The sequence below is a fragment of the Myxine glutinosa genome, chromosome 12 (genome assembly GCF_964187855.1).
Source record: "Myxine glutinosa chromosome 12, kmMyxGlut1.1, whole genome shotgun sequence".
NCBI lineage: Eukaryota > Metazoa > Chordata > Myxini > Myxiniformes > Myxinidae > Myxine > Myxine glutinosa.
In genome coordinates, this window is record NC_136272.1 from 101,825,126 (window position 1) to 101,843,012 (window position 17,887).

At 42.8% G+C, this 17,887-nt stretch overlaps 1 protein-coding gene and 1 long non-coding RNA gene across 10 annotated transcripts in view; one reads left to right on the plus strand and one right to left on the minus strand.

Annotated features, from left to right (window-relative positions):
• SUPT20H (SPT20 homolog, SAGA complex component) overlaps positions 1-17,887 on the plus strand; it is a 100,838-nt gene that overhangs the window by 10,871 nt on the left and 72,080 nt on the right. For 2 of the 9 annotated variants that reach the window (XM_078766136.1, XM_068132208.2), the window contains exons 1-5: positions 13,434-13,486; positions 13,846-13,937; positions 14,117-14,210; positions 16,236-16,283; positions 16,386-16,453. Coding sequence is in view for 7 of the 9 variants with exons in the window: in XM_068132208.2 (XP_067988309.1) it covers positions 14,208-14,210; positions 16,236-16,283; positions 16,386-16,453 (119 nt within the window). In the remaining 2 variants the exon portion in view is untranslated. Of the gene's footprint in view, positions 1-13,428; positions 13,574-13,845; positions 13,938-14,108; positions 14,211-16,235; positions 16,284-16,385; positions 16,454-17,887 lie in introns of those variants that run through there. The other 7 variants (XM_068132204.2, XM_068132207.2, XM_068132209.2 and 4 more) reach the window with 6 other exon arrangements.
• Positions 776-12,753, minus strand: LOC137437334 (uncharacterized). The gene is made up of 3 exons (XR_010986464.2): positions 12,492-12,753; positions 12,122-12,325; positions 776-898 (listed from the first exon to the last, which is right to left on the minus strand). It is a non-coding gene; the product is annotated as an uncharacterized LOC137437334 (long non-coding RNA).

Sequence of the window (17,887 nt, forward strand, 5' to 3'; positions counted from 1 at the left end):
ACAGGAACAGGAAGTTTGGCTCTACAACTGCTTATACATTGCAATGTTCCATCAGCAAGTGAAACTTTCAACTGCCAAGTGTGTAAAAATAGACAAACGTGTTCTATATGAGTGGCACAAGGTAAATAAAGGTGTGCCGTGCAGTGTGTTCAAATCTCCCAAAAGTACAACCCACCCTCCTGGTCCCTCATGCCCACAGAAGGGCTGTGCGCAGGACGAGCAACCTTACCCCGTAAAAGTCGACGCGCTACAGAATATTAGAAGAAGACTACATGTACACCAACCCAACTGCCACACTCAGAGGAGGCTCCCTCTTTTACTCAGAAGGCAACACAGACATCACCAGATATCAACATCAAGAATCCAATTGATCATTTATGCCTCAGAAAAAGGTTCAGATCCTCTTTATGTAATATTCAGCCTTTTTGTAACACTGGTTCCAAACTGTGCATCGCTATATGGAGATTGAATTGAAGAAGCTACAAAAATGGGAGGGGACGACCCAAATAATCAACATTGCTGGGTTGAACGACCTCCATCTTCATCATGGAATTTCAAATGCAGGTATCAGGCAGGTTCGATGCTCTGGTAGGAATTGAAAACATGCTTGATGATGTGAAAGATGCATAGACTGTCATAAACAAAGTCTATATATGGAGAGTAGTGACCCTATAACCCTAACCCTATACAGCAGGGATATGGGACAAAATAAAGAGAGATGTGGACAAATAAGTGAAAACTTGGAAAGAGGTGGCCTTGGACGGGAGAGGATTAACGGGAATAGAAAAAAAAATTGTGGTTCTGGAAGGGGGATGATCTGAGCTGGTGGGGAACAGCTGTCTTGAAAACTTGGAGGAAAGTCGGAGATTGAAGAGGATGTTGAAGTTGGTTCGACAGGCTGAAAAAAAGAGGAACGAATGAGTGGAGGTGAGCAGTGATTCTGGATTTTTGGAGTTTCACCAGAAGTGGGTTGCTGGTGGACCGCATACGTCCTGCAGAAACCTGGGGTGGGGAAGCAGATAATGTACAAAGCAGAGGGTGCAAGACCAGAAAGACCACCGACCTGACAGAAAGAGGGTTAGCGTTATCGGTTAAGTATCATATGAGGAGTTGGCTCATGATCTCTGAACGAAAAATGCAGAACTCAATCTTCTCAATGCATCTGGACCAGATTATATAAAGAGGGTGAGCTGGCAGGGTAGCCTACCCTCTGAGCTGTCTCACCTGGGTTCGTAATCCTGACCTAGCTGTAAACCGTCATCCTGGTGTTTCACATGCAGGGTGAGGCATCGATGTTTACACAAGGGGGATAGAAGTTCGTGTAACAATTGGCGAGGTTACACTCTGTCCCTGGCAAACGTTCTGGACCATGATCTTCAACATAGTAGGGCAGCCATTTGTGACAGATACGGGGAAGAACAAGGTGTTCTTTTTGCTAGCACATAACATACTCCGATTGACCAGATGTTTACACCGGGTAACATCAAGGAGCAAAGCAATGAATGGCAGTTAACAATTTCATTCATGACAACAAGGCATTGATAATTATGTTACATGCTGCTTCTTAGTTCGACACTGTCGTCTGCCTGTCCACAGACTTCAGTTTTTGATCGAGGAACAACTGAATTCAAATTGAATGTTATATTTCGAACACGAATCGAAACATGAATCGGCAAACAAACCTGTAGGTTAGCAGTACTTTGGCTCTGAATTAATCCGCATGGTCGCGTGTGTACAGAGAGGCCGGATAGTCAGGGCCCTTAGGGATATTTTGGGGCCGTTTGGTTCAAATTCTTCCAAAAGCACCAAATTTGGCCCAGATGTTGCCCATGCCATACTCTTTCGATTTTTGACGGGCGCCAAGACGGGCGCCCCCCCCCCCCCCGGGGGCCCCATATTGGCGAAATACTAAATGGCCGCCACCCGGATTAGAGGAAAATCAGTTAAATAACCAAAAGGGTTGGAATCATGTATGATACCACTTTTCAGAGGTTTTCGAGGTCGAGGAATCCAATTATGATGTTATTTTGATGATTCGAGGTCAAGGTCAACCCTCAAGGTCATCTTAAAGGTCATTTTTGAGTCAAACATGTCGGTTTTTGAGTTTTTTGTCAAGATTTACGCGAGGTTCACCATTTTATGTTTCTGGGTTGGGTAATCGAACTCTGACCTTATTTTTGACAATTAGAGGAAATATTTACATGTCTATTTCCTAATTTTCAGGCATATGCAGTTCATCAGTCTAATTACAAAGGCATGGATTTTGATGTTTTATGAACTGTATGCCATATCCTTGTGTTTAATTTTTGTGCGATCATGATCCGGGTTCATGTATACATGATTGTATACATGTCATAAATATGACGTCATAGGTCATGTGACCTGGCGGCCATATTGGTTTTTATGAAAACCTTAAAAATGGATCCCTGCCTTCATTTTTCGATCGATTCATTTTGAACTTTGACCACTTATAGTACGCCATGTGATTGGATGCATATCCTAATTATGACGTCATAGGTCAGGTGACATGGCGGGATGGACCGGTATGGTCCCCGGATCATACCGCCCTTGGCGCCCGTCAAAAATCGAGAGTATGGCATGGGCAACATCTGCGCCAAATTTGATGCTTTTGGAAGAATTTGAACCAAAATATCCCTAAGGGCCCTGACTAGGAGTGAGATAATATTTTTAGTCTATCTGCTTGTCTGGCAGTCAAACAAAACTGAAAATAATTCCAAATGGGAAACTTGCCATTTGTGAGGACGTCAGCAAAGACACAAACAACAGCCACAAATAACTAATTTAACGTGTTGAATAAGGTGGTGTAAAAGACGCTGCATCAACAGTGGTAAACTACCAAAAAAAAGGTTTTTCTACAACCTTTATTTTATTTAAATTGAATTATATACTTGAACATTGTGGAACACCAATCACCTTGTTGCCTTTTTCAAAAACCTTTCATTCAGCAGGACCTGCACGAGATAATACGCCATTTTCCACCATCTCGACCAATCAAATTTGCTGCTCGCAGATCCGGCCCAGGTCCTTTTTTCGCTAAACTTTGCGGTGTAAGGTGTTATATGAACACTCCATTATTATTATTTAAAAAAATTTTTTTTTTTTTGTATACAGAGTCGAGGCTCGTGAAAGAGCTAACATTTATCAAACAAACAAATCAAACAAACAAGCAAACAAAGTATATAAAAAGAGGAGCGGATAATAATAGGAGGAGCAAATAGGAGGAGGAGACAGCCAAGGAGCAAAAAAAACAAACAAAAAAAACACCTTTAGAGGCCATTTTTCCCCGCAAGCTGGGGTTGGCTTTTTTCGGGAACTGTGGTTGTTGTTGTTTTTCGGTCCCCTTTTTGAAGCAATGTTTTACGGCCGGATGCCCTTCCTGACGCCAACCCTTTTTGCCGCCTTTAACGACAAGCAGGGAATTACCAGTGAACTGGTACTCAAATATTAATAATTAATAATAATAATTAATAATAATAATAATAATAATAATATTAATAATAATAATAATAATAATAATAATAATAATTAATAATATATAATAATATAATAATAATAATATAATTAATAATAATAATAATAATAAAATTAATAATAATAATAATATTAATAATAAGTACTCAAGCCAAGGAGCAAATAATAATAATATTATTATTACTATTATTATTATTATTACCTCCGCCACCGAATGTGGATGGAGGTTATATTTTTACCCCTGTCTGTTTTTGTTATTTTGTTTTTATCTTTGTTTGTTTGTTGTGATGAAAATTGAAAATTTGAAAATTTTCATCATATGTCGGTCTCTCTCGTTTGTTTGTTTCTTTGTCTGTGAGCGTGATAACTCGCAAACGCTTTCAGCTATCCTCATCAAACATTACCACATGATTCCAAAAGCCAAACGTGAGGCTGGCAATGTTTTTGACTATATAGGTCAAAGGTCAAGGTTCTCTCGTTTGGCCGGGCGACATCTCAGCCATCCTTTAAGCTAGGAGGCTGAAATTTTGGCACAATAGTGAGCAAGTGCTTTTTTTTGTCTATTTTTGGCACAATAGTGCGAAAAGTCTATTTTTTGTTTTTTGATGAAACAATTAATTGATTATTTACTTAATTATTATCGATTTATTATGTACTTATTTATTTTCTTACTTGTCTGGGAAATATCTCAGGCACCTTTTGAGAGGGGAAGCTGATATTTGGACACAACAATGACCAAGTGATTTGGCTGTAAATGGTATTTTTGATTAATTATTTAATCTTTCGATAAATCACTTGATTCATTTATTTTCAAAAAGTTACAGATTCGGATGAAAAAGTGGCGGTTCAGGTATGCTATTAGCCAATTGATTAAAAATTTAATTTTTAATCTTTGAAATTTAATGAAAATTTTAAATTAAATTTAAGATAAAATTTTTAATTAAAATTTTAAATTTAAATTATTTTATGATTATTATTCATTTACTTTAATTACACAAACAATTAATCAATTATTGTTTCTCTTGATTTTCGTAATACCTGTCGGGCTCCTGTTTGTCTGTTTGTTTGTTTGTCTGTAAACAAGATATCTCACAATGTTGTGAATAGAATAGGACGAAATTTGGTGGAGAGCTTGTGTGTGTGGCGAGGACGAAATGATTAGATTTTGGTTCAGGTCCAAATCCAGATCCGACCTATCAGTGGGATACAAAACATAGACTGTTCAGCCTGGTGGAGCTTTGCGTTCTACCAAGGTGAAGAATCACTTTAAAAATTTTACTAGCTGGATCCGGATCCGGATATTCAACAAAATTGTTGTCGATTCTTCCTTGTCACACACAAAACCTGTCCAACAAGTTTCGTCCAAATCCATCCATAACTTTTTGAGATATCCTGCTATGTATCGTTTTTGGCTCAATCTCCCAATGGTGAAGAATCACTTAAAAAATTCTCGTAGCCGGATCCGAATCCGGATCTTCACCAACATCTAATCATTTCGTCCTCGTCACATACGCTACATCTCTGCCAAATTTCGTCCGAATCCGTCCACAACTTTTTGAGATATTTTGTTCACAAGGGGACAGATAAACGGCTAAACAGACAAACAGGGGTGAAAACATAACCTCCATCCATCTTTGCTGGCGGAGGTAAAAAGCTGTGCTGTGAGTGCCACAGGCAGATAAAGTTCTTCTGTGAGTGACACAGGTAGATAAAGTTCTTCTGTGAGTGACACAGGTAGATAAAGTTCTGCTGTGAGAGACACAGGTAGATAAAGTTCTGCTGTGAGAGACACAGGTAGATAAAGCTGTCCTGTGAGTGACACAGGTAGATAACGTTGTGCTGTAAGTGAATAAGAGCGATTCATACTACGGTATATGTACAGTCACGTGAAAAAGTAAGTAAACCTTTCTTTAAACCTTTCCTTTCTTTAACCTTTCTAAAGTAAGCCTTTCTTTAAAGTAAGTAAACATGTCTTTCATTCCTGATAAATCTCACACTCTTACGATGTCTCTCCGAAAAGACCGACTGGAAAACCCTCCCATCCACTTTCTGAATAATCCTCTCCAAGAAGTTCTGTCACTCAAGCTTTTGGGTCTCACTATTTGCCATGATCTTTCCTGGGAAAACCACATTTCAAATCTGGCCTCCAAAGCCAGTCGCCGACTGGGCATCCTCCGTCGTGCGAAGTCCTTCCTTGGCACACCTGAGCTCCTCACCACATACAAGGCTTTCATCCGCAGCTCTATGGAGTACTGCTCTCCCCTCTGGTCTGGTGCTCCTGCCTCACACCTAGCTCGTCTTCACGCTGTTGAAACCAAAGCGTTCAGAATCATTGGAATCTCCCGCGATGAAGCTAACTCCAAGGGCCTTTCACTCCCTCACCGCAGGCAGGTTGGTGGTCTTTCCGTCTTCTACCGACTCCTCTCTGGCCTTGCCCCCCCAGCCCTCTCTGGGCTCTGTCCCCCAAATATTTCTACAGGTCGCACAAGATCTGCCTGCAACCCTCTTATAGTTAAACTGCCAAAATCAAGACTTTCTGCTCACCTTCACTCCTTCATTCCTCTTTTCTCCCGCCTCTGGAACAAACTCCCTCACTCTCTTCAATCCCACTCCACCCTCCAGGTCTTTAACACAGCTGTTCACCACCATCTCTTATCCTCCCCCATCCAAAACCTTGATCTTTTCTACCCCCGCTAATTTCGGTCCCCTTGTGTTTTATACCTCTCCCCCCCCCCTCCCCCCTCCCCTTCCCACGCCTCCTGTCCCCAAGCCCTTTCCCTCCCACACTTCTCCCTGCTCTCAAATGTTGTGGTTGTGTGCTTCCCCTTCTCTCCCCATCTTGTCTTCCGCTCCCTCTTTTTGTATATTTTGTTTGTCTGGTTGATTTGTTTGTGAAATAAATGTTAGCTCTTTCACGAGCCTCGATTCAGTATACAAAAAAACAACAAAAAAAAACCCCCATGTAAAGTTTTGACTTTTTCAACAAATTTCAACATACAGCTATTTGATCTTCATTTCAACAATATTGATAGATAAAGGTGATATAATATAACAAATATCATGAAACATTTACATTTTGTAGTCCATTGTATAATTTAAATGAACATAAATGCAAATTTCGCATGTGGAAAAAGTAAGTACACCCCCACATTTATCACTACTTCAAATACCTAAAAATAGAATCAGGTGCACCAGCTCAGGTGAAAATGATTAGAACATCGTTGGAGAGGATCTTGGAGGAACCTGTCTTATTTAAACCTCAGACATTTAGTTTGGTTTGCTCTTTGTTGTTGAAATGTGCGGCGTCACCATGCCTGGATCAAAAGAGCTCTCTGAGGCCTTCAGAAAGAAGGTTATAGATGCGTACGAGTCTGGGAAGGGATTTAAAAGATCTCCAAACAATTTGAAATGAATCATTCGACTGTCCGGAAGATCAATTACAAGTGGAGAAGATTCCAAACAACTGCCAACTTGTTCAGGCCAGGCCGCCCCAGCAAGTTCCGCCTGAGAGCAGACCGCAAGATGCTGAAAGAAGTCTCTAAGAACCCCAGAATGTCATCACGGGACCTACAGGTAGCTCTTGCCACTGTTGATGTCAAAGTGCACTAGTCTACCATTAGAAAGAGGCTGCATAAATTTGATCGACATGTGTTTGCGAATTTTTGGTTTGCCAAGACTAAAGTTTGCCAATGACCACCTCGGCAAAGACCAGCACTTCTGGAACAATGTGCACTGGACAGATGAGTCAAAGGTAGAGCTATTTGGCCACAGTACCAGAAGACATGTTTGGCGAAAACCAAAGACAGCATTTGACCACAAGAACCTGATACCAACTGTAAAGCATGGGGGTGGAAATATTATGGTTTGGGGCAGCTTTGCTGCATCAGGGCCTGGGCAGCTCACCATCATAGAATCCACTGTGAATTCTTCATTGTACCAGAAGGTGCTTGAGGATAATGTGAGGCCATCTGTTGGAAAGTTGAAGCTCACACCGAAGGTGGACCTTGCAACATGACAATGACCCCAAGCATACCAGTAAATCCACCAAGGAATGGCTGAAAAGAAAGAAATGGAGGGTTCTGGAATGGCCAAGTCAAAGCCCGGATCTAAATCCCATTGAGATGTTGTGGGGGGATTTGAAACGAGCTGTGCATGCAAGAAACGCCTCAAACATCGCACAGCTGAAAGAATTCTGCATAGAGGAGTGGGGAAAAATTTCTCCCAGTCGATGTCAGAGAGTGGTAGACAGTTATAAGAAACGCCTACTTGAGGTTCTTTCTGCCAAAGGGGCAATACCACCGATTGGAGCCAAGGGTGTACTTACTGTTTCCACATGCGAAATTTGCATTTATGTTTATTTAAATTATACAATGGACTACAAAATGTAAATGTTTCATGATATTTGTTATATTATATCACCTTTATCTATCAATATTGTTGAAATGACGATCAAATAGCTGTATGTTGAAATATGTTGAAAAAGTCAAAACTTTCCATGGGGTGTACTTACTTTTTCACGTGACTGTAACTAAAAACAAGCGTTACGCCCAGGTCCCGCGTCGGTGAAGTGATGTGAGTTGACAAAGTGGAAGAAAACATGCAAGAGTCTATAATATTTGCGAGTGGGTTGGAGACACACCCACACACCAGATTAGAAGTTAGTAGTTCGTTTATTTTTCAAGATATTCCGCTCACAAGGTTCAGACATATATGGTGGCGGCCATCTTGGATTTTGACGAGGTGACCCAATTTTCAATAGCGTTCTCCCTTATCCCTAGCTACACCCACACACCAGATTAGAAGTTGGTACTTCGCTTATTTTTCAAGATATTCCGCTCACAAGGTTCAGACATACATGGCGGCGGCCATCTTGGATTTTGACGTGGCGACCCAATTTTCAATAGCGTTCTTCCTTATGCGTAGATACACCCACACACTAGATTAGAAGTTAGTAGTTCATTATTGTCCCCCGTCGCACCGCGGAGCGAAAGGGGGACTATGGTTTTCCCCTCCGTCTGTGTGTGCGTGCGTGCGTCCGTGCGTGCGTCCGTGCATGCGTGTGTCCGTGCGTGCGGACGTGTGTGCGTGCGTGCGTAAGCGAAGGACCGAATTCTAATTTGGTGTGTGGGTGCAACGAGGCATGTGGAAGAACCCTATTGAAAATTAGGTCGCCACGTCAAAATCCAAGATGGCCGCCGCCATGTATGTCTGACGCCATGTATGTCTGAACCTTGTGAGCAGAATATCTTGAAAAATAAGCGAAGTACTAACTTCTATTCTCGTGTGTGGTTGTCACTCCGCATAAGGAAGAACACTATTGAAAATTGGGTCGCCACGTCAAAATCCAAGATGGCCGCCACCATATAGATGTCTGAATCTTGTGAGCGAAATATCTTGAAAAATAAACGAACTACTAACTTCTAATCTGGTGTGTGGGTGTATCTACGCATAAGGAAGAACGCTGTTGAAAAGTGGGTCGCCACATCAAAATCCAAGATGGCTGCCACCATATACATGTCTGAACCTTGTGAGCGAAATATCTTGAAAAATAAACGAACTACTAACTTCTCATCTGGTGTGTGGGTGGTATATATCTACGCATAACGTGTATCTACGCATAAGGGAGAACACTATTGAAAATTGGGTCGCCACGTCAAAATCCAAGATGGCCGCTTTGCATCTTCCACTTTGTCAACTCACATCACTTCAACGACGGGGGACCCAGGCGTAACGCTTGTTTTTCAAGATATTTCGCTCACGAGGTTCAGACATATATATGGTGGCGGCCATCTTGGATTTTGACGTGGTGACCCAATTTTCAATAGCGTTCTTCCTTATGCCTCGATACACCCACATACCGGATTAGAAGTTAGTCGTTCATTTATTTTTCAAGATATTCCGCTCACAATGTTCAGACATTTACTTTTCAAGATATCGCACTCACAAGGTTTAGATATGGTGACAGCCATCTTGGATTTTGACGTGGCGACCTAATTTCCAATAGGGTTCTTCCATATGCCTCGTTGCACCCACACACCAAATTAGAATTCGGTCCTTCGCTTACGCACGCACGCACGCATGTCCGCACGCACGGACGGACGCACGCACGGACGGACGGACGCACACTCGGACGGAGGGGAAAACCATAGTCCCCCTTTCGCTCCGCGGTGCGACGGGGGACAAAAACACGTTTTGTTTACCTTCTAATAATTACAAACTAAATAAAGATTATTTGTGTGTACGTATGAAACCAACCCCTGTGGTCAACCCCTGCTCCGCGGGGAAAAATGGCCTATAAAGATGGTTCTATAAAACCATTTCTCTGAATACCCACCTGTAAGTTGATCCGTTTTACCTACGTAGGGATAAGCAGGTGTACAATTTCTCATCATGTTCAAAGCTGGTACAGTAAGTGAATCAGTAGTTTTTCTCTTTGCTGTATGTATCCCATACTTTTACAAAACACCTGTGCTTAACTCAATCAGGGGGGGGGGGGGGCGGGGGGGGTGGGTTGCCCTTGTAAATGACTATCTATTTATTACATACGCACTGGCAGGATTTGAGGCGAAATTGATAAAAGGAAGAGAGATTGGAGCCGTGGGCAGACGAGAGAAGGAAAAGTTTTGGAGTAGTCCTTAGTAAGGGGAGGGAAGGTAGAGGACATGAATGGAGCACAGGTGGGAAAGGGAGTGAGGGGCGTGGACGGAGAGGTCATCATCCCGCCATATGTGCGTACGTAATAAATAGACCCTCCAAAGCCGCCAGTTTCAGACGAAGAAGGAAGTAAGAAGTTGGATGAACCAAAAATGTCCTTCCTTGAATACGAACGAGGTGTAGTGTATATATTGGGTGCTTAGGTGTAGGTGTATCTTCGTACCTGCATTTGCAAAGGTTTGTGGCAGGTGCAGGAAAACAAGGAGCTGATACTCCAGGTCATCCACCGCCTTTTGGGTGGTATGAGGAATAGATCTGTGTAATATGAAAGCTAAATCTTGAAGGGTTTTTGAAATATCGTGTACACAAACCAAGTTATCAAGGTGGTTAATTCAGCCAATCGTAGCTGTGATAATGTATAATGTGATAAGTATAATGAATGAATACAGTAAACAACTTGCTCGTTCACCGTTTTTCTTTATCTAACATTTTAGAGGTTGCTCAATTACTTGAATATAACGTTCAGCATCTAGGTTACTTTCATTTTCCTAACAAGCACCACTCGTGATCTTTTTCTTGTTACCTCTGCCACCGAAGGACTGTCTTTTGTTTGTTACTTGCGAAAATTGAAGATTTTTCAAGTATATTGGTTGGTCGCGTGTGTTATTCTGTTTGTCTGTCTGTCTGTCTGTCAATCGCCGACAGGTCACAATTTAAAACCAATATTCGCAAAACTTCACAAAATGGCAGAATTGGTTGTAAGGATTAATTTTTTTGATTTAGAGGTCAAAAGATCAACCTAGGCCAAAAGTCAACAACTTCGTCAATTTTTTTTTGCATATCAGGTCACTTAGCCTGGTGTTGGCTTAGCGGTTCGGGTGCTGGCTTGGGATCCTAGGATCCTGGGTTTGAATCCTGGTCAATCGCTGAATTAACGCCAGGAGGGTTGACTCAGCCTGTCATCCTTCCGAGGTCGGCAAATTGAGCACCAGTTCACTGGTAATTCCCTGTAAGTTTCTAAGTCGCAAGAGGCGACTAACAGGGTTGGTTGCGGGAAGGGCATCCGGCCGTAAAACATTGCTTCAAAAAGGGGAACAGGGAGCCCAAAAAAGGCCAACCCCTGCTCTGTAGGGAAAAATGGCCTCTAAAGGTGGTTGTTTTTTGGGGTGTTTTTTTGCATATCAGGTCACTGAATTCAACCACCAATTATTTTTGAGGTCTTAAGGTCAAAATGTCAACCATAGGCTGGATTTCTAAATTCGTCAATTTTCATCTGATTGACTTTAAATTTGAATAGGATTTGCTGATTACCTCCGCCACCAAAGGTGGATGGAGGTTATGTTTTCACCGCTGTCTGTCCGTTTGTGGAACATATCTCAAAAAGTTGTGGACGGATTTGGACGAAACTTGGTGGACCGGTTGGGTGTCTGACAAGGACGATTCGATTCGATTTTGGTGAAGTTCTGAATAATGGATTCGGATATGAGAAATATTTAATTTTTAAGTGATTCTTCACCATTGAGAGATGGGACCAAAAACGACATATAGCCCAATATTTCAAAAATTGGAGGGGGATTATGATGAAACTAGGTGGATGAGTTGGGTCGGTGTCAAGAAGAAGCCAATTAGATTTTGGATCAGATTCGGATCCAGATCTGGCCTATCAGTGGATACAAAACGTAAAATGTTCAGCCTGGAGGAGGTATGCTGCGCTCTACCTCGTACCTTTCTAGTTTAAACTGTGATTCATTGTGTGGTAGTGATGTCACAGTCTGGATTCCCATGCTTTGTGTAGAACATGTGTGTGTGGAGGATCAATCACACAGAATCTAACGCATGAACACTGAACACCCTGCCTATTGTACGAGTGTGAAAAGTAGCATCTTCTTCACTGGAAATTGAAAGATAACGAACACGGAGGAAAAGAAAGTGTAACTTTTATTTTGAAGTGATGTGTACAGACAAATCATCAAACCTCGATGATGGACGGTGCCCATCTAATGGTCCATGTGGTCCTTGAATCAGGTCATCAGTAGCTCTCCCTCTCCCGCTCTCTTTCTCTGTCAAAGCAGCTTTACAGCAAGGATGACGATGGGTGGTTTGCCTTTGCCTTCCCAGCAGGTCCATGGTTGATTCACCATCATCACTTGCGCTCTTGCAATGCAATGCGCTCTCATGCCTGATAGAACGAAAAACATCTCATTTTAATGGTCTAGTGTGGTCCACATCCCTTGATAATCAAATTATGCACAATATCCCATTCATTTAGCTAATCTAGCAGGTGCACAATCACACAATGGCCTACTGGGCTGGCAGGACAGATTATATAGGCATACCGCACTCACCTTGAGATAGCTCCTCTCCGTTCGAATCTCGACCCAACTATAAACTGCCGTCCTGGTGTTTCGCAGGCAAGGCGATGCGTCATCAATGTGTGTGACGTCATCGGATGGGACGAAAGCTGAATGCTTTATCCTGCTGCCAGCCTGGCTGTTGATTTCGTTAGTTGCTTCGTTGTTAGTGTACGCACACTGATTGGGTGCATTAAAGATCCCGAAGAGTAGGCGAGTTATCGCCGGCACCCTAAACAAATTGCAAATTCCTGCTTTATCCTAAAGGGGCACTGCATCAGCGGCACAGTTGTACTCCGTTTAAATGACGCAAACCAGGAACCATGTGCTGCACACGAATGAATAAATGAATGAATGAATGTCTACTCTTTTTCGAGAGATGATGTGGGATGGTAATTGCTGTGTCTGTTCGTCTAATTCACAACCTGAATGCATACTGGACAGCCGGCTTAATGTTGCTCAGATGCAATATCCCTTGATCTTGATGCACCAGAACGGAAGTTTCCATCTATTTTTTCCATAGGAAGGCTTTCCAATGAAGTTCTGCAGTCCAAGCACTAAGTGATCTGATGGGATCGCGCGAAATTAAGGAAATGCGACAATCAACAAAAATATGATGTAATATTAAAAAATAATAATAGTTATAAAAATTGGTTTCATGAATGAAATGATTAATACGCTTTAAAGAATAAAGTTTAATATATGTCCTGACATCTCAAGTTAACGTGATTCCTTAGTAGTAGGAAAGGAGAAATCGCGATGCGTTCAAAATAAACCCTTTTGCAACTCCAGTAAAAGTATGCCGCCCCTAGGGCATTTGTATGTTTAGAAAGTACTTCGGCCGCCAAGAGTCATGCCTGAGCAGTTGAAGTTGTCCTGGTTAAGGGAGTACAAGTCGCCCTGAGGGCAGTAACGTCAATCAAAATTATCTATCGTAAGCAACTGTGTTTTTGCTCTTCAATGGCCGACAGGGCGCGGGTTGACAGATGGTAATAGGCCTCTGTAGGAGATAATCAGCGATAAGAGGGAAAGATTTGGAGAAAGAAAAAACCCAGAAGAAATATAAGGGATGGGAGGTAGGGAGCGAGTCGTAATGAGTACCGGAAAAGGGTAGGGCGAGCTATGGAAACTTTCAGTGATGGAGAGATGGATACCTGACTGGCTGCTTGAGTTAGGCCTGATGGTGTCTGCCTGGCTTGTCCAAGAATGTTGATGGTTGTCTGAGTGTGCAAATAAAGTTCGGGTTGTACAGAATACCCATCGTGATTGATAATTAAATGAATGATACCGACTGTCGTGTGCATGGGATGTTCGGTGAGCTCGAATATGTCTGCAAAATGCTTTGCAGAATCTCCCTGCTGTTGGGAGTCGAAGTGCGTTGGACTGCGATACGGTCCCATGGCGTGACTTGTGAAAACGGCTCAAGACGTCTGTACGAAGGTATGTTGGACATTTAGCATGTGGTCCTGATACCTTCAGAAGTAATGTTGAGTATTGATACATGGAGAGTGTGTGTGTGTGTGTGTGTGTGTGTGTGTGTGTGTGTGTGTGTGTGTGTGTGTGTGTGTGTGTGTGTGTGTGTGTGTGTGTGTGTGTGTGTGTGTGTTTTTTTTTTACAGCCGCTGTCTCCACTCTGATGTGATGAAGTCTTCATGCATCATCAATGCCTGATTACCTTGCTCAAATGCGCTGCCTACAAGCGCGGACACCATGGTACGCCGCGCAAGACCCTCTTGGACGTTTGTATATGAGTTTCTGCCTCATGGAGTGAAATTATTGATAAGGATGAATTTTTATGGCAAATCTGTATGTGCAACTTCAGCTTCTGTCCGCATCCCCAATAGTTGCATCATCATCCATCATCATGTACCAAGTTCTATACAGAGCGTCAGTTCTGCCGAAGGGGTTTCTTGGACAGCGTTAAAATCCTGACCGGGACGCCAAGCCGACGGAGGATGCTCGACCCTGTGTGCAGGAATTTGGAATTTTGTTCAAGGTGCCGGCGATAGCTCGCTTACTCTTCCTGAAGGACACTTGACCTTGACTAATGTTGATAGACGGGACCGCCGGCTTATCGTCCATCCAAGGGATGGCACACACATTGATTAATTAATCACTGGTTGGGTGTGCGACAAGGACAAATTGATTCGATGTTGGTGAAGATCCGGATCCTGATACTATAACTTTTAAAGTAATTCAACATTGAGAGATAGGGCCAAAAACGATATATATGACGATATCTAAAAAAATGTATGGACGGATTATGACAAAACCTGGTAGATGACAATAACGAGCCAATTAGATTCTGGTTGTGTTCCGGATGCAGATCCGGCCTATCAGTGGTATACAAAACGTAAACTGTTCAGCCTGGCGGAGTTATGCTCTCTACCGATTGCCGTTCTCGTTAACTTATGAAATTGATTGATATAATCTTAACCCTGTAACTGCACCAGCAAACCCAATCTCGGTAAAAAAAAACCTTTCCACCAAAACATAATCGGCTCAAAAAACGGACTTGACATGTTTAGCTCTGTCATTTAAATTGGAGAACTGCACATCGTGTTAGAGATTTTGGATAAAGCTCTGTATTCTGATACATGTCTGCGTCCATTCCAGTCCCGCTGTGCATGTCTCTGTCTGGCTTGTGTGCAATGTTGTGCTGTGATATGGTATTAGGCCTCGCACATAGTTATCTTTGCTGAACCCGAGCAGTTTGTTTTTCCTTTCGTCCTCGTTCTATACCGTACCTGCTCCTTACTCTTCCCATCTCCTTCCTTACTGATTTAATCACGCTATCCAAACAAAGGTCTGACAGGATGGCCTAGCGGTGCGCACACTTGCCTCTAAGCTGTCTCGCCTGGATTTTAATCCCGCCCCAGCTACAAACTGTCAGTTTCACGGACAGGATGATTAATTAAAGTGTGTGCCCTTCCTTGGATGGACGTTAAGCTGGGCGTCCCGTCTGCCAGCATTAGGTGAACTATCGCCGGCACCATGAACTAATTGCAAATTCCTGCCCTGACTTCTTGAGCCGGAGTGGTGACCTGACTAGGATTGTGGCTTTCGTAACTGCTTCGGCATTTAGTACGTTTTGTTGTACAGTCGGACCCTGACATTCGCAGGGATACGTTCCTGGAAAATGCTGCGAATGTCGAATCCGCGTATGTGGAGGCATTATTTAAATTCGAAAAGCAGGGATAGTTTTCTGGCGGTTCGTGATTCATAAGGGAAAATCAAAAATTCCATGAAAAACCGTGGACATGCCTGCAAAAAGCAACGAATATGTGAAACACAGGCCGCGAATGTCGAAGCAAGTCAGAAAAACTGCAAATGGAATGTCGAATCGTGGAGTTGCGCATGTATGTCGCCTTTGTGCGTGACGCATGGAAAATGCTTTTAGAAGTGGCATGTGAATGGCTGGTGGAAGATCATTTTTTTGCTGCACCTGCAAAAACCATGAATACGTGGGACACAGTTCCACAAATGTAGAAGCAGGTCACATTTTATCAAAGGCGATTACACGAAACCCACAAATGTTGGGACCACGAATGTCGGGGTCTGACTGTATATTAAACACAGATGTCTTAAAGTGTTTATGACCTTTATTCCTTCACCTTCCTGTAGCAAAGGTCAGAGCATACAAGCGAATGTTACCAAAGTTTTTATGCAAGTCAATTGTCTAAGATAATTTGGTGAATCGACTGGTTGGAACTTATCCATGATATTCTTGCTCTTCAGGTCAGTCGGACTGGAACAGCATTGGAACAAGCTCTCGACCATGCTGAGGTAACCACAAACTGTTTTTGACTCCTGTCTGTGTTCCAGATGGTTTTTAACCTCAATGTGATGATTTTTTAAAAATCCCCCTACCCCTTGATTATCTTGCAGTACATCATAGAAAGTGCGTCACAAAAGCCACCTCGAAGGAAAATGCCGACAACTTCAGGATCCCGCTGGTACGATGCACCCTAAACCACCATTAGCTGGAAACTGCCGAATCATTTCACATCTTTGATGCAAACTTTCCTGAACGTCATTTTGAGTGACCGAGCGTAAAGGACATCCGAGTTAATAACGATGATGAGCCCCCCCACTCCTCTCAACTCCCTTTTCTCTTCCCCTCCTGTCATTCCATTCTCATCCTGCTGAGGATTTTCTTGGCACCAAGCATTCCTGTTTGTGTTGCTGTTCATTCAAAAACAGTCATACTTTGACCAAACAGCATTCAAGTTGTGTTTGTTGCCTTCGAGCAACCTGCCCTTTATCTCGGAGTATCTCGGAATCATTAGAGATGATGCATCGCCCCATTGTTCTCCCTGTCCCTCCTCCCCATTTTCCCCCAGTGAGAGTAGATAAATATACTGACTGATTTAATATGGTGTTGATAAAGCACAGGCATGATGATCCAAATGGCCTCCTCCTGTGGCTAAGTTCCTATCATGCTTCATTGCTGCCTTCCAGCATGTTAAACAGCGTACACATCACCAAGCTATCTGCTTCGCATGCTTCGCCGTTTTTGTCCGTGTATTGCACAGTAACGATTCGGGGTTGTCCTCGACCCAGATTTTCCTTCCTGTCTATTGTTCCGTGATTGCTTTTTCTATAATTTAAAGGATATTTGGCACACTATTTATGGTCTGCCACCATTTTGCTCTTTGTGCTAGTGTTATAAATGGTCGTGTTGACAAAATGAGGCCAAATCATCGTGGTGGTTGTCACACAAGTGCCGCCTCCTTATAAACTGTTTCATTTGAAGGTTCCTGTTTGAATTTGTTTATATCCCACCCTTCCCAACGAAGGCGACTGTATGTTTGAAATTTCAAAATGACCCTACTTTATTTATCAAATTATCTTCTGATATTAATCTTCTTCTTCTTTACCTCTGGGCCATCCGACCAGCCTTATTGTCCCCCGTCGCACCGCGGAGCGAAAGGGGGACTATGGTTTTCCCCTCCGTCCGTGTGTGCGTCCGTCCATGCGTGCGTACGTGCGTGCCGTAAGCGAAGGACCGAATTCTAATTTGGTGTGTGGGTGCAACCCACGTCAAAATCCAAGATGGCCACCGCCATGTATGTCTGAACCTTGTGAGCGGAATATCTTGAAAAATAAGCGAAGTACCAACTTATAATCTGGTGTGTGGGTGTATCTCGGCATAAGGAAGAACGCTATTGAAAATTGGGTCGCCACGTCAAAATCCAAGATGGCCGCCACCATATATATGTCTGAACCTTGTGAGCGAAATATCTTGAAAAACAAGCGTTACACCTAGATCCCCCGTCGGTGAAGTGATGAGTTGACAAAGTGGAAGATGCAAGGCGGCCATCTTGGATTTTGACGTGGCGACCCAATTTTCAATAGCGTTCTTCCTTATGCCTAGATACACCCACACA